We start from the raw sequence: 15,968 nt of genomic DNA, 5'->3' as shown, positions 1-15,968 counted from the left end.
GAGAGGGAAGGAAGGAAGGAAGGAAGGAAGGAAGGAAGGAAGGAAGGAAGGAAGGAAGGAAGGAAGGAAAAGATCAATAGTTGAGAACCAAAACAGCACTGTCAGGCTATAGTAGTTTGTGACTGTAGCAGCTTTTTTGTGTGTTGGTTATGGATCATAATTTCAAGCATCTCAATGTACAATGAACCCTATGAATCCCTTATACAGCCTGCTGTCACCTGTAGTTAATGGGGACAGTGATGTAAATGCTCTTACCTTTATAGTAAATAAACAAGCATTCTGGAGTCCAAATAATTAAATAAAATGTAAATCCTAATCTCTTTAGGCTATCTAGAACAAGCGTGACCCAGCTATTACCTGTCTGGCTCTGATGATTGGTGATGATTTACTGTTCTTTTTCTATTATTATTGTTCTAAAAGCGCTCTGATGTGGTGCCTAGATGTCTAATGAAAAGAAATTAGTCTTTAAAAGCTCCTCATTGTTTATCCTGACTTGTAGATAACACATTTTTCTTCTGATAAAATATTTTTCTTATTTATTGTTCAAAACACACACACACACACGACAATAACTCTAATTCTGGTGTGTTTTATTTAGGAGTGCTTTCTCCCCGGTGCCTGGCTGTCTGCAGTCCTACCTCTGCACATAGCTTTCCCCTGAGATAAGCCCCTCTCCTTTGCTCTTTCTCCCCTCGCTCTGTAGTTTGTCTGCAGGATGCAGGTTTTTGCACTGAAGAGTGAGGCAGAGTTCTTACTGTGCCTTTCCGGTCCTAGCACAATCAAAGTTTTGTGTTTGGAACTGTCCTTGACATTCTTTCGTCCCACAATGGGGCGGACACAGTGTGCTGGAAACCATGACATCATTATCATGGACACAGACTTAAATAAATCACCTGCATCTCAGCCTTTCTGCTTACTCAAGGATTCTTCACCCTACAGAAGAAAGTGTTCTTTATTTTTACAAATGTACCCTCTAGCCCCAAGGGTGACTGGAAAGTGCAAACTTTTACAAGTGTTTGAAAAAATAAATATACTATGTGGTTTTAGACACAGGAATGCTGAGTCAGAGGTGTCTTGAAAAAGGTTAAGCACGAGGAAGGAAGCCAGTGAGACTTGCCAGTAATTGAGGGGAGGTATTCCTAAAGTGCTATCGTTATGTCCTCTTGCATGTGGGTTCACACGGACCCTAACACCTGAGAAGGCTCAGTGACTCATCTAACTATAATGAGCTTAATATCCCAAAACAAAAATGGCCGAGCTCAGCAAGTCAGCCGGGGTAAAGACATTCCAGGTAAAAGTGGCACCATCGTCTCTGAACAGTGTGCAATCTTTGGGGAAAGGAGGTTATAGTTAGGCAATGCACAAAGGGCCTACTATTCAGCTGTGCAAATGACATTTATGAATTTGGGAAACGCCAACTCTTATAACTTCTCTTACCTTTTTATAAGAAAATGACAATGAGGAAGGATGTCCAGCAGAAATAGTGAATATTACCACCATTATTTAAGGAAGCAAAATAAAAATAAATACATAAATAAATAAAAATAGCTGTTAACCGTTTTCCCTTCAGTGACTCAGTGTTCTCTCAGATGGAAATCTTATGATTCTTGTGACTCTTGGTTACCGGAAGTCATGTGAGAGAGAGAGAGGTGTGAGGGCAAGAGGCGCAGGAGCTATATTTATATCTAGTACTGAACTCAGACATACCTGTTTTGTTACTTTTGGGGACCAATAAAAATACCAAAGGAGCTTCCCAAAACATCGACTATTACATTTGACAACACACTGTTCCTGTGTATTGAACTTCTAAATGTTTCATGCAAAATATCCCTGTGAAAATATTCCTGGAATAAAGGAGGTGCCTAAGGTCAGGAGTTAATTTGAAGTGGGTGCACAGTCTAAATAAATATTATTAAAATTATGTGACTGTTTTGAAAAATGGCATCAAATTACTCTCTCTCTCTCTCTCTCTCTCTCTGTGTGTGTGTGTGTGTGTGTGTGTGTGTGTGTGTGTGTGTGTGTGTATATCAGATAGGAACATGCTCTTTCAGCTTTGATTCTACATACAGATAGATTCAATTTTGCTGTAATGTTTTCTAGCAACTGTTTTTCTACCACGGCAGTGAATTATGTGATAAACACAAAAATGATCGGGATACATCTGAGAGAGAGTTCGACTCACAGTGCCTCGTGTTCTCAGTAAAAGGATTATAGTACAGAAACCCTCGCCTCGGATCATGGTCTGCTCTCATTAGTATTGTACTGTACAGCTACAGTTTCGGAGAGTCCATGTTATGTTTGTTTATTTGAAACATTTTTAACTGGCAGCCAGCCTGCCTTGCTCCGCCTTCCCACATACTCTATAATATACTACACAGGGAAAAATTCCCATTTTTCTCCCTTATTTGAGAGTATTACCATTTTCAAAAATGGCCTTTAATCATTCATGAATTTCCACCTTCAACATTACATATTTTCATCTTAATTAAAACATTGAGCTACTGTTTTCTCTCTATTTTTTCATCAGGAAATGAGTATGATTGCCTGTGGAGGCATAAATGCTCAAAACAAAAAGCTATTTATAGAAATGGGGAGGTATGAGAAATAGACTTTAGAAATTTATGTAAAACAGTCAATGGTTATTTTTAATACATCTGAGATGTTAGTTTGTAAAATCTAAGTATTCCAAGTTATGATGTGCAGAATTGGGATTTTTTTTTCTTTTTTCCTTTTTTGAGACAGGGTTTCTCTGTGTAGCCCTGGCTGTTCTAGAACTCACTCTGTAGACCAGGCTAGCCTCGAACTCAGAAATCTGCCTGCCTCTGCTTCCCAAGTGCTGGGATTAAAGGCGTGCGCCACCACTGCCCAGCAGAATTGGGGATTTTTAAAAGGACACCAGCCTATACTAACTCCATCATAGCTATACCAAACAGAAAGAACATGAGAGCAAAATGAGATATTCTGACTTGCCATGAAGCACCCAGAGTCAGCAGCTACTGTGTCTCTTCATAAGTTCAAATACTTTGTCACTTTTGACTCAACTCTTATTGAAAAAAATAACATCTCCCCCCTGTTTGTCACTAGAACTGCCACCAGAAGAAAAGCCCTTCGTTTGCTTCAAATAAGCACCTCTGTTTTTCACAGCTTGCAGTAACGCTTAAAGTAAATAAGTTCTTGTGCAGCCTGCACTGTTGAATTCATTCAGATGCCTGAACAAAGCTATTGTTTAGAGTTTTACAACAAGCCTCACTGTTTCCCTTCAAAGACTCCTCCTTGTTCCTATGTTTGGCATGCTTAGAATAGTAAGCCTTTCTGTAATTTTCAAATGCTAAAGATAATTTTCCCCCACAGAAGAAATGAAGGAAGATTATGATGCTATGGGGCCAGAAGCCACGATCCAGACCACAATTAACAATGGTACAGGTAAGTTACGTTTACATAGCAACATCATGTTTGTTCTGTGTCATGTGGGTTTCCTGAATCTGATAAAGCACAGACCCATCCATTTGTACCTCCATGATTAACAAGAAGTTAGACTTCACAGGTCTAGTTTTGTTTCAATTTTGAATTTGCCATATCTCTTATTTTATTAAGCAACTTTGTCTTCCATTCTTATACCCTATCTTGCCTCTAAAGCTCAGGAATATTGAGTTTTATGAGTGGACTTTCTTACAGCATGATTTGTATGATTTTCTAGTTTTAGCTCTTTTACTTTAAAAATAATTTTTATATCATAATATAATATGCTGGCCTTAGCTACTACTTGATATCTGTCGTTGAGAATTCATGTGATATGATGTAATACAAATTGAAAAATACCTTTCCCAAATCCAAATTTCCATAAACATTCCTTAAAAAATTTAATCATTTAACTTCTCTCACATTCTCTCTTCACCTTTAAATCTCTGAGTCTACTAGAGGTATCAAATAATATTTCTCAGACAGACTTTTAAACAAGAATTAAATAAAACGGATGAATAACCTCTCAGGACACAGTAGGCAGTGTTTTCTTTGGCTCTGCTGTTGTTGGAGAAGGGAGGTTAAGGGTGGCATTTCATGTTCTCCCCCAAACAGCATCTCTTCTCACAGCACAAGGTGACATAGATTCACTCTGTGTGTATCTTTTTCTGTATGGCACTACCTTCATGTTTCAAACAATCCTCCACACCATTGTAACATCATTACAAATGTTAGCACAGTCCCCAATACAAAGTCATTCCCTAAAATAAAACAAGAACAAAAATCACATAACTGTTTCCATTCAACGTGCCAATGAAAAAAGTGTGCACCTTTAAATGGTTTCAGAAGTGTATTTAATTAAGATGATATTCACATTTCCCTTAAGTTGATTTGCATCATAATATACTGTTCATGCTGTCTATAAATATGCTTAATAATAACTTAAGAGAATGAGTTCACTAACTTGGGTGTAAAGTAAGTGAAACAATTTTTTAAAAACACCTGTTTTGCTCATTTGAATAATGTCAAATTGAGTACAAAACTGAAAGTATACAGCCATATGGTTCTAGAGAAATCGTAGACTAGAGCACTGATAATTCTAATTTCTAGATGCAGCTTCAACAATACCTAGATTACAACCTTAGGCAAATCAATTATCCTCTTGGGAATTCAGTTTCTATATTTGTAAAACACATGTGTTGAGCTAGCTGACTGCTCAGAATGCTTCTAGTTTTAATATTCTATGTTGCTGGGATACTGTTTCTATAAAAATAGAAACAAAAGCCAAATGATTTTGTTTAAAATATAATAACAGTATGCCCTGAATTAAGGACTCTCCAAAATCTCCCAGTTTGTGAGCTTCAAAATGGCCCCAGGTTCCCTTGAAGAAAAATGTTGTCTCAGCTTCAAGCAAGCCTTCATAAAAACTGATTTCATTTTCTTCCTGATCACTGACAGGGTGACAAGGTGACAATTTAGCATCCATTGTATATACCTGAGTCTAACATGAGGTTAACAAAAAGTACTCAGGTCCAGGAGGTTTGCAAATCAATTTTGAACACCCTTTCACCAGGCTTTAAGATCCCGGTCTCCTAATACTCAGTGTTTCTCAGACTTCATATGAATGCAGTCAATAAATAAATCAATACATGTTCATTGAGTGTTTTCAATATAGTCCCTGTTGTGTGCATGTGAGGGAGACGATGGCCAGGAAGACTAAGCCATGATTATTATTTAATTTGGGAGAAATGCCTACTTCACATGAAAAGATGTTAAACAGTAAGTGAAAATATGTGATAAATCAAATGGGAGGAGCCATAATTATTTGAATTACAGAGATAGACAAGATCCTGCAAAGCGGGAATCTGTCTAGGTTTTATGAAGGAAGTTGAATTTGAACTAAGTACATTTTCAGTAGTCAGGAAGGCACGGGGAAGGAAGAAGTGGAATATATATAAGCTAAAGAGAAAACATAGTATCTAAATAGAAGATAATGGGTAAAAGATATAAATTAAAGGGAATTTACGGGAAATAAAGTTATAAACTGAAGACAACTATTAGAGAATATAAAGAAAGCATAAGAAGAAAGAAGTTGGGTCATGTTGTACCGCCATGATGTCTCGGGAAAATCAAACTATAGCCGTGTAGTCATGAAGCCATGAAGTGATTTTTTAAAAAAAAAGTTTGTCATAGGTGGTGAAGTGGGGAATTTTCAACAAGACTTAGTAGGCTAGCCTTTAACTCATAGAGATGCACTTGCCTTAGCTTCACCGGAGCTGGGATTAAAGGTGTGCAGTCAGGTCAGGCCTGGCTAGCTGAGCATTTTTACACAGGTTCTGGGGATCAAATTTAGGTCCCTGCTTGCATGATAAGCACTTTACTGACTGAGCCATTGACGAGACAATTTTGAAAACCTTTGATGTCCTGGAACATCCCACATCAAGTTGAACATCTCCGTCCATTGTTCTGCTGTAGCATTTGAGGCTCAAGTAGTGAAAGCAAGTGAGGAAGGCTCTTAAAAACTAGCCGCATCTACCCATTAAGTCTTCTCACCTCATCTTTAACTAGCATCCGTAAATTAATTATACAAGAGGAAGATTTAATATTATTTATATATAATAATGATAAAGCTGTCAAATATTTCTTTGTTATTTCATAACTGATTACCATCAGGATTCATTTTTTTTTTCTTCAGCTTGGCTAGCCATCAATAAACAAACACTCTTTTCTTTCAGTATTCATCTTAAGCAGACAGAATTTAAACCAATGCTTGAGGGAGGGCAAACTATAAAGAAATGGAATATTTAATATGTGCCCTTAAGGAACATAAAATTTTATAGGGCAATGAGGTGGTCAAGTCATAATAACAGGAAGACAACATTTGCAAATAAATAATTGTTTCTTCATGAGCTCTGCAAGCCAGTCATCATTTATTGAGACCCTACTAAGTGTAGAAGTATTTTGTTCAGCATCATGGAGGAAGCAATGAGCACAGAGCAATCAGAGGAGTAAAAGAAAAGGCACACGGATGCGAAATGTGCGCCAAATATTTAACACAGTATTAAAACTGATATTGATTCATTGCTAACCAGTGTTATAATTTTTACTTATAATAATGTATGTATGTGTTAAATTGTTTCATTTGAAGTACAGCAAGCTATGTAGGTCCAAAGGAAAAGTATATACTGCAGAGTTTCTTGACAGAGAACGGGGATCCTATGCTAGAGCTAGAGTCATAGACGGATGCCTGAAGATTTCCAGGCAAGTTCTTCAGGAAAACAACTTCCTGTGCATGCCTGTGTGCAAAGAGAATAGTGGAAAGGCTGGACACGCACACGAGAGGAGGCCGAGGAGGCTTTTAGAAGAGCGTGATGGTAATTGTGGTAACAGTTGTTTTTGTCTCAGTAGTGTGATCCAAGAGGAAAAATGATATGTGAAATGAATTAACCCAAATTTAAGGTGTACCGGGGAGCTGTCTCATATAGCTTATACTCTTGAAGTGGATAGGAAAAAAAAAAAAAGAGCTTCAGTTACTAGCAAATAAGTAGGAGCATGGATGAAATCTCAAGTAGAAATGGAGAGTAATTGCTCTGGACAGCAGTCATCAAGAAAGAATATTCTGCTTTGAAAACATAGCCTGAGATTAAGCATATAAATATTTAAGTCTCTTTCCACATATTTGGTACTGTAGTAGACACATAGATAGGAAAGGAATACCTCTTAGTGTGCTTAGGTAAGAATGGAGCAAGAATGAAAGGACACATTCCAAGATTAACTAAGGCAAGTGCCCAGAGCAGACCCGGGGATCTGTCTGTGCCTGGTTATCAGTGAAGTGCCTGTTTAAGGAATGAGGAACTGAATGATGAGGATTCCTCATGGTTCTGAGAGATTGAACTGCCTGGAGCTTAGTGAAGCACCAGGACTGAGGGGACAATTAGGCACCAACTACTTACTACCTGTTTGTTAGTTTGATTTTTTTGAGCAGGGTCTCAATATGTGGCTCTGGCTCTCCTGGAACTCACTGTTTAGAGCAGACTGGCCTTGAACCCACAGAGATCTGAGTACTTCTGCCTCCTGAGTGCTGGGATTAAAGGTATACACTGCCTTGCCTGGAAGGACTATTACCTTTTAACCAATGGCAGCCTGGACAAAATATAGTCATAGGACATAAGCCATTTTACTTGATCTATATAGATAGTGCACTAAAACATGATGCATAGAAAGATAACTTTAGACATCAGAACATTATAGTTATAGCCAGGCATGGCAGAACACCTCTCTAACTCTAGCATTTGGGAGCCAAAGGATGGTGAGTCTGAGGTCAACCTGTGCTACACAATGAGCACAAGGTTCTGTCTGAAAGAAACAAACAAAATGCTTCAGAAACTTTATAGAGTGGAGACTCCGAGGCTAGATACTAAGTTTGGTTTCCTCCATAGCCCCCTCAACATGCGTAGTACTTTATGTAGAGCTGGTGGTTAGTAAGCAGGTCATATCTTGAGTTAGAGAATGAATTAATGATGAATGAGCTTGTAAAACAGGGAACAGTGATTTGGATCAGCAGTGTGAATTAAGAAGTAGTTTGACCCAGCCTCTTTGCTCTGTGTTTCAAGAAAGATGCAAGCAGGCAGGGCTCTGAGGGAGAAGCCTGTGAGGGATGGGGTATTAGCGAGGGCTGACACAATTTCATTTAATCTGAAGAAGTGGAGCACATGTAGGAGGATGTCATTAAGCATGTGGGGGGAAAACAAGTAGTTTGTGAAATAAGAAAGCAAAACGAAGCGTGAATGAAGTTCCTTTTTGGTCTCTTACTCTACATTCAGTTTAAGACTTATTTTCTTTACTGTGCACTCAGACTATTAAAATAATCGCTCATAATAATGTATCTTTACAAGATGCTTCCAAGAGTTATAATTTATTGAGTACATTTAAAACTTGATTAAAAATAAGAAATACTGAAATAAGAAAAATACAGTCCTTATATACTAAATAGAAAGGTTAAGCATCTCTAGGACAGAATCTGAAGAATTCTTATTTTCCCCCATTGTCCTGGTTTGGTTTCTGTTGCTATGATACACAACACAACTAAAAGCAAGTTGGAGGAGAAATATTTGTTTGACTTACAGGTCATACTCCATCATTGAGAGAAGCCAAGGCAACCAAGGCAGGAGCTTGAAGCAGAAACCAACAGAGGAATTTTATTTGCCAGCTTGGTTTCAGGCTCATATTCAACTTGCTTTCTTATACAGCTCAAGCTCTCTTGCCTGGGAATGGTGTTGCCCATGGTGGGCTGGGCCATCCTACAGGAATTAGCGATTTAGTAAATGCCCCACAAACATGCCCACAGATCAATCTGATGAAGGCAATCAATCCTTCAACGGAGATTTCTTCTTCCCATGTGTGTCAAGTTGACAGCCAACCAAAGTTGGCCATGATGACATGCAGTAACTCAATCTGGATGACCATAGAAACAGGAAAAAGGAAAGAGAGGCAGGGCAAGGAAAGAATGAAAAGATATAAGATTTATGCAAGTAGGGACACTTTCAGCAAATAAGTAAATTTAAATTTACAAAATAAATCTACAGACATAAAGAGGAGTCATTTAATATCATATGCCACCAAAGCTGGCATTTTAATTGGCTTTTTTCATACTAACTTTATAGTGTAATAATGTGGCATTTAGAATTATTCATGTCCTTGTGATCTTTTTCAGCATCTAGGTCCTTTTCAAATGTTATGAAATCAAGCATGATAAACAAAAACTAAAGAGATGGAGTCTTTCTCTCATGTTGAATCACTGTGATGTAGTTGAAAGAACAATGGGCCAGGAGTTCAAAAGTGTGATGTCTGCTTCCAGGTCTTCTAGAAACTTCTTTTGTAACTGTATGAATTGTTAGCCTCACTACATCTTGGGCACATCAGCTTCTTAAATGAGAAAATTAGGCTAGAAATTTTGGGCTTCCCAATTCTTATCCTTTCTCCTCATGAAATTGCCTTGGGAAACACAATATAAGAAAATAAAAACTGGCGTGATATGTGGGAATGGAAGTCCTGTAAGGGCCCGCCCTCTTCTGCTCTCCCTACCCGGTGAACCACGCCTCGTAATTGGTCCCTACGCTGCCCTGTCTTTGGCTTTCATTCTTGATCATTTTAAGAACTACAAACAAGGTACTCTACAAGTTTCATGGTCCCCCCCCCTCCATCCCCGGCCCTACAATTCATCTCGATGGCATTTCACAGAACGCAAACAGCAAAATGCAAGTATGTGGGATGAATACTACAGAATCGTATACGGGATTTATATTCCCCCTAAAATAACAGTTCAGTCCATAAAATAACAAGACCGGTGTTCTCATAGCAAATGGACCCTCAGAAATAATCCAGACCGACAGTGGAAATCTCATCTGAGCCAACAATACAGTAGTTTGACTCCTCCAACTGGGTTAAGATAAGGCTTATTTTCTTTGTGGTTTAGCAGCCCCAACATTCTCTTAGTTCTCCTACAATGGATTTTAATTAAAAGTTTAAAATTTTTTTTTAGTATTTTTTATAAGGTTGGAGCCCAGGCAAGTTTGAATATCAGGTATCTCCCGGCATAAGGTGAGAGACTGTGAAGTGTTAGCAAACATGCAGAAGTGGAGAATTCAGTTAGTGCCCAAGTCCCCCAAAAGGAGGACATACACTACTCTACTATTGTGCTACTTACTGTGAAGCAAGTCTCTAGCTTGACTCTGTGACGTTTTTTTTCAAAGCTGGGGAGTTTTTGTCATTCAGCCACACAATTCATACAGTTCCGCCATGCATCTGTCATACAAATCATGAGTTTGGTGTGTGTGGGTTTTTTAAAAGTAAATTTCCTACTTAAAAAAAAAAAAATCAATGACCAAAAAAAAAAAAAGAGAGGAGTAGGAGCCCTGGACAGGACGGACAGGAATGGTCAGGGATAACCCATCACAGGTATGCACCTGGAAGAGTGTCTTCACTTCCTGGTTCATGAGTGCTGGGATTTTATTACCTTCATCTACAATTAGGAGCGGCCAACTCTACTGCATAGCAAGAGTTCCCGCAAGAAATAACGACCACTCCTAGCCTCTTCTTGCATGCCTCCTTCACTCATTTCAACAAATATTTAATAAGCACTGTTTTCCTTGCTGTGATGCCGCCTGTGGTTTCCAGGCACCTCCAAAATATTTTTTTCTTAATCGCTGTGTGCGGTTCTCCCACCAGAAATCTGTGTTATTTTGACTTTTTAATTGAAAAGAATACAGATGAAACTCTCTAGACTTACCTAGGGAATAGACAACAAATTGATGATGGCAATTAATTCAAAGTGTGGATTGCTGTGACTTTAAGGATACCCAAGGAGGTACATGCTGGCAGGTGAGAAGATTCAGAGCCAAACCAAAAATAAGTGGACCAAATGGGGAGTCCCAGGCTCTGAGTTTGATATTATCTTTCACTTATCCAGAACTAGATGTATTCTAGACTTCCCAGTAAGTCCTGGAGACACACGGCCCACACCTCTGACAGCTCACATATGTGGAAGAGAAAAATTAAATGTCCTATGAACCATTCAAGGGTTCATATTTGCAGATGGTATCCAGCAAGCAAAGGAGAGGGGTGCAAACTCAGACTTAAGTGTTCAGGAGGCTGCCGATGTGAAGTGATCCCGTGGTGTCTCATACTACATCATGCTGTGTGCAGTATGAGACAGAAAAGAGAGTCCTACTAGTAGAGATTCTTAAGTCAGACAAGATTTCCTCTCTGGCCTGTTAAAACACAGACTGCTGACTCTGTAGTGGGCCCTGAGAACTTGCATTTCAAATAAGTTACCCAGTATATTGACATCACCGATATGCAAACCAAACCTTGAAAACCAATGACTATGCAAGGCAAACACTGACTGTTTTATGGCTTTCTATGAAAAGAAAGTATGAACTGCTGGGTAAAGTCACTGTCCTAAATACAGCAATGCTAATTCCAGATAGTTGATTACATGGTTAAGGGAAAGATGAACACATCTTGTTTAGCTAGGGAATTAAAAGTCAATACACTGCATCATTTTGTACTGCCGCACAGCAAAGTCATTCAAAGGTTACTCTAAGCCTCTGGATCTTGATGTTCACAATCCTCTCATACAAAATCAAACTTTAAAATTAGATGGCATCCTGGACTGGGCTACTTCCTGCTGTGGAGAGAAATATTTGATCTTGCAGACTGCTACAAATTCCCACCTCCCAGTCATTTAGCATGAATCTCTCACTGGTATTTGAACATGCCCCCTCAGAGAAGGCCATAGAAGAGCAGAGGTGGAGAGACCACCAAGATGTCTAATTCTCTGCAAGAGAAGAAACTTCTCTGTTGCTCTTGACGACCTTTCTCTAGCCTGATACACACCTCTGTACCAGTCGGAGGCTCTGAGAAGCTGCTGTGTGGCTGTGACTTGAGAAAAAGATCATCCCCCTCCCTCCCAGGTTTTAGATATCTGGTGCCAATATATGTATGCTGATACTTAATTATTAGCCAACTTTATACAAAGTAGTTGTGAGAATTCATCTACCTTTGCATATGCTTCTTTAAACTTAAAAAAAAAAATCAATGTAAAATTAAGTATTGCTCTGTCTTCTTTTCATCAGTTAGTACTAAAGGAGTTGTTTTCCCACAAGGGTGAAGAAGACAGCTATACTAGACACGTGACTACTGCTTCTGTTCCCTTTGCCTTGACATAGCAATGTGAATAAAAGCTAGATTTTTCCAAAAGCCTTACTTATTTATGTTAATGTTTGCCAAAGTGGCTTAGCACTAATATTAAAATATATCCCTTCAGTTTTTAATGAAAATTGAAAGCATGCCAGATTTTAAATTAATGGTAACAGGGAAGCTGCTATCTTGTTTGAAATATAGAAAATAAATGGCAAAGGGAAACAAGAAAAAAAGAAAAAAAAAAAAGAATCAGCTTTGGGGTCACATTATAAACTCGACGACCTGTAAACTATAAGTAAAAATCACTTTTAGTGTTATTGAGAACATGTTCTAAGCAGCTCAATTATGGGAGCTGACTGATTCCTGAACCAGTCAATGGTTCCTTTTCACTTAGAGTTCTGCTGACCCTGCTTGTTTTTAGGCAATTACTATAAAAGTAGGTTTAGACTGACATTCGTTATCTACCTTAAAAAAAAAAAATCAATATTTTCCCAAGACAGTCTTAAAGGTATTTATGAAAGTGTCATTAATAAGCATGACTAGTAAGACTGACTAACATATTTAAAAGAAAAGAGAGCCTTTGATGACTTGAAGGGATCTAGAAATTTATCTACCAATATTAAAACACATATAGCCATGAGGAAACATTTTTAATTAACATTCTCTTTCTGGATGGAGAAAAGTTTAACTAACCTTAGGGAAGGTTGAGATATTTGCACGATGTTAGGGTAAATTTTAGGAATAAATGCAAAATCCCCGGAGAAGACATGGGAAGAAATTACTTGAGGTTTCTTGTGAATTTTTTGTTATGGTTTGATGATAAATACCATGCAAATATCCTCTGTCAGTGTGTTTTGGCAGTCCTTCCAAGGCAGCCAGGGAGTGAAGAGGATTATAGAAAGAACAAAAATGAGGTTGATTTTAATACTAGAAAAACACAGCGGGGGAATTCTGTAACTTCTTAGCAAGCTCTCCACCTCAGTCCTGGGTCCACTACACTGTACTGTAAAATCTTTGGGAAAACACATATACAAACTTCCAAATACAATCAAAACTTCACCCTTGCCAACATGGGTAACCAAAATGCACCCCTATCCCTTGCTCCAGTACTGCAAGCAAGAGGGGTTTTGGTTTTCAGAGACTGGAACATGGTGCAGTTGAGAGTAGAAAAGGAAGTGTCTAGGGAGTCACATATAAGGAGGGGTGAGGGCACGGTCCCTAGAGGATGTAGCACAGCCTCAGAACACATAGCTGGATGCGTGGCTGGGGACCACCTTGTCTACCTTCCCCCAGCTTCCCCAATTGTAGTCATAAACCCTCCACTCCTAAATGGAAAACATCAGCCCCTTCAGTCTGCATCTTACAGCTGTAGTCACCTGGCAGTGGGGGAGCCCTGAGCCCGGATACCCATTTTGGAACTAAGTCCTAAAATCATTGGCAAGGGATCCATGGGCTTGCATTCTGTTTTTTGGCCTTTTCTGGACAAATTAATGATTAGGCTTGTTTCAAATGCAGATAAGCAATTGGGAAAATGGGAGGGGGGAATCATCCTGGAAATAGCAGCTTACTTGGGTACTGTAATGCTTGGTAGTGTGGACATGAAGAGCTAGATCCAGGCAAGGAAAATTGTAATAAAACCAAAGAGAAACTTACATTGCTTTTCATGGTGGATATGCTGCCTCATTTACGTTTATATGCTAGCTCACTCTAAGTGGCTGTAGATAGATGATTGATAGCAGATCTGCCCCCACTTGAATGAGGGAAAGCCCTAACAAAGCCAATAGACTTAAATGATTAAAAGACATTTCTTCATGGAGCCCTTTTTGGATACTCACTGAAGTCATGTCTAACTTGTGTAAACATTTATGAATACCATGAACCACTCTGTCACGTTGTCTTATTATTACCTGAATTGACAATTGAACAAAACTCTAAATCCCTAGATCAACCATCAGATGCCTTGTTTTGTATTATGTTTTGTTTTGATGGAAACACAGTGTTAAAGGCACATTATTTTCCACATCCACCCCATCAGTGTTTCTTCTAAAACTACTCATTTCATGGCAATATACTCAGTGTTCAGGATCCACAGATTACCACAGATGATCCTTAAACAGAACATGTGACTTGAAGCCGTTTCGTCCTCACCTCACTTCAGTTCACACAGAAATCCAGCACGGCAAAGTCTGATCTAGCAATCAAATTCCCTTGCCAAACACCAGAAGTGTATCTAGATGTACTTTAGTTTGCCTATCCAGAAAAATCAGAATTTTTCTCCCTTTTAAGCCCAAAGACTATTAATGCAAATCCAATTGAATTTGCATTTGATTACATTTCTGATGGAAACATTCATATGCAAATGAAAATTCATGCAAAGATAGCCAGATAATTCAAATAGTTGCTGAAATATCAAGATAAAATTAGGATATTAAATGTACATCTATCCACTTTTACTGGGTTACACTAAGGTCATCAAGTGGGACAATATTCTGAAGAGCCTCAAATAAATTTTTAAAAATATTCTAATAGGTATGTGTTCAGAAAGGAGCTGTAACATTACTTTGAATTGTCATAGTACAGAAAAAGATGTCGGCCACTGTTAAAGTTACTCATACTGTTTTAAAACATTCACTCTAGCTGGGTATTGGTTCACACCTTTAATCCCTGCCCTCTAGAGCCAGAGTTAGGTGGACCTCTGAGTTCAAGGCCAGCCCTGTCTATAGAGTAAGTTCCAGGACAGCCAGGACTACACAAAGAAACCCTCGCACTAAAATCAAAACCCCAAACCAAATAAAACCATTTATTTTAAATTTTGTTCCTTGTCTTCTCCTATCATTAAAAGCAAAAAAAATAACTCTTGGTAAGACTATTTTAATGAGCCCCCAAATGGGCAAATAGTTTATGTAAGCTGGTAGTTCCCACACACTCCCTAAGGAGTCAATGGAGCAAGCTCAGTGTCATTATCATTATCTTTTCTATCAATATCCTTTGAAAGCTCCGACGGCCTTGTGAATGGAACAGCTGAGTCATGATCCTAACTGATGGCTATTAAATCCAACTAAGAACAGATATAAGCAAAAGTTCAAGGTAAAATGTATTCATCTAGTACCTTACATTCCAAACCCTTTTTAAAAGGAAACTTTGGAGTCAGACAGCTATTCTTGTTAAACTTAGCAGAAGGTGGAGAGAACAAGGAAAAGACTTGAGGTCACATGCATGCAGAATTGTCACCGCCTAGTCTGACCGCCCATAAAATATAAAGAAAATTCTCCTGACTGTTCTTCCGCTTGAGCTAATGTTTATACACGATTCCAACTCTTTAGAATTCTAGTGTTTTCTGCTTTGGCAAATATCACTAGCCATTTATCAGGCTGGAAACTAAAGATACGGAAGACACTTTAGCATGTCACTTGGGCACGCTGGATCTTTCCCCAAGTCTTAAGAGATTTTACTTTGTAAATCTTTCTCAATTCCAGCAACTTTTCTTCGTCTCTACCACCGCTTCCTTAATCTTTGTCTCTTCGGGGATTTTGGAGATGAACATATCCCCAGTCCCAATCCCACTGTACCCTCAGCCAACTCAGCAGAACCTACCCTTCCTTTTCTTCTGTCCCTGTCATACTATAGGCAGAGTCATCATTAAAAGTACAAGTGTTTTCATTCCGTACAACTGTCTTTCTTGCTTAGTATCCTTCGATAGCTGCTGCTATCTTCTTCTTCTTCTTCTTCTTCTTCTTCTTCTTCTTCTTCTTCTTCTTCTTCTTCTTCTTCTTCTTCTTCTTCTTCTTCCTCTTCCTCTTCCTCCT

The 15,968-nt window shown here is 38.6% G+C and overlaps 1 protein-coding gene across 5 annotated transcripts in view; it reads left to right on the top strand.

Moving 5' to 3' along the window:
• Positions 1-15,968, top strand: part of Zeb2 (zinc finger E-box binding homeobox 2) — a 131,665-nt gene that overhangs the window by 97,180 nt on the left and 18,517 nt on the right. For all 5 annotated transcript variants that reach the window (XM_029536000.1, XM_029536001.1, XM_021194379.2 and 2 more), the window contains one exon: positions 3,352-3,423. In XM_029536000.1, the coding sequence (XP_029391860.1) occupies positions 3,352-3,423 (72 nt within the window). The remainder of the gene's footprint in view (positions 1-3,351; positions 3,424-15,968) is intronic.

The sequence above is a fragment of the Mus pahari genome, chromosome 3, assembly GCF_900095145.1.
Source record: "Mus pahari chromosome 3, PAHARI_EIJ_v1.1, whole genome shotgun sequence".
NCBI classification, from domain to species: domain Eukaryota; kingdom Metazoa; phylum Chordata; class Mammalia; order Rodentia; family Muridae; genus Mus; species Mus pahari.
The sequence above is the reverse complement of the archived record's forward strand: the minus strand, read 5'-3'. Positions and strand labels throughout refer to the sequence as shown.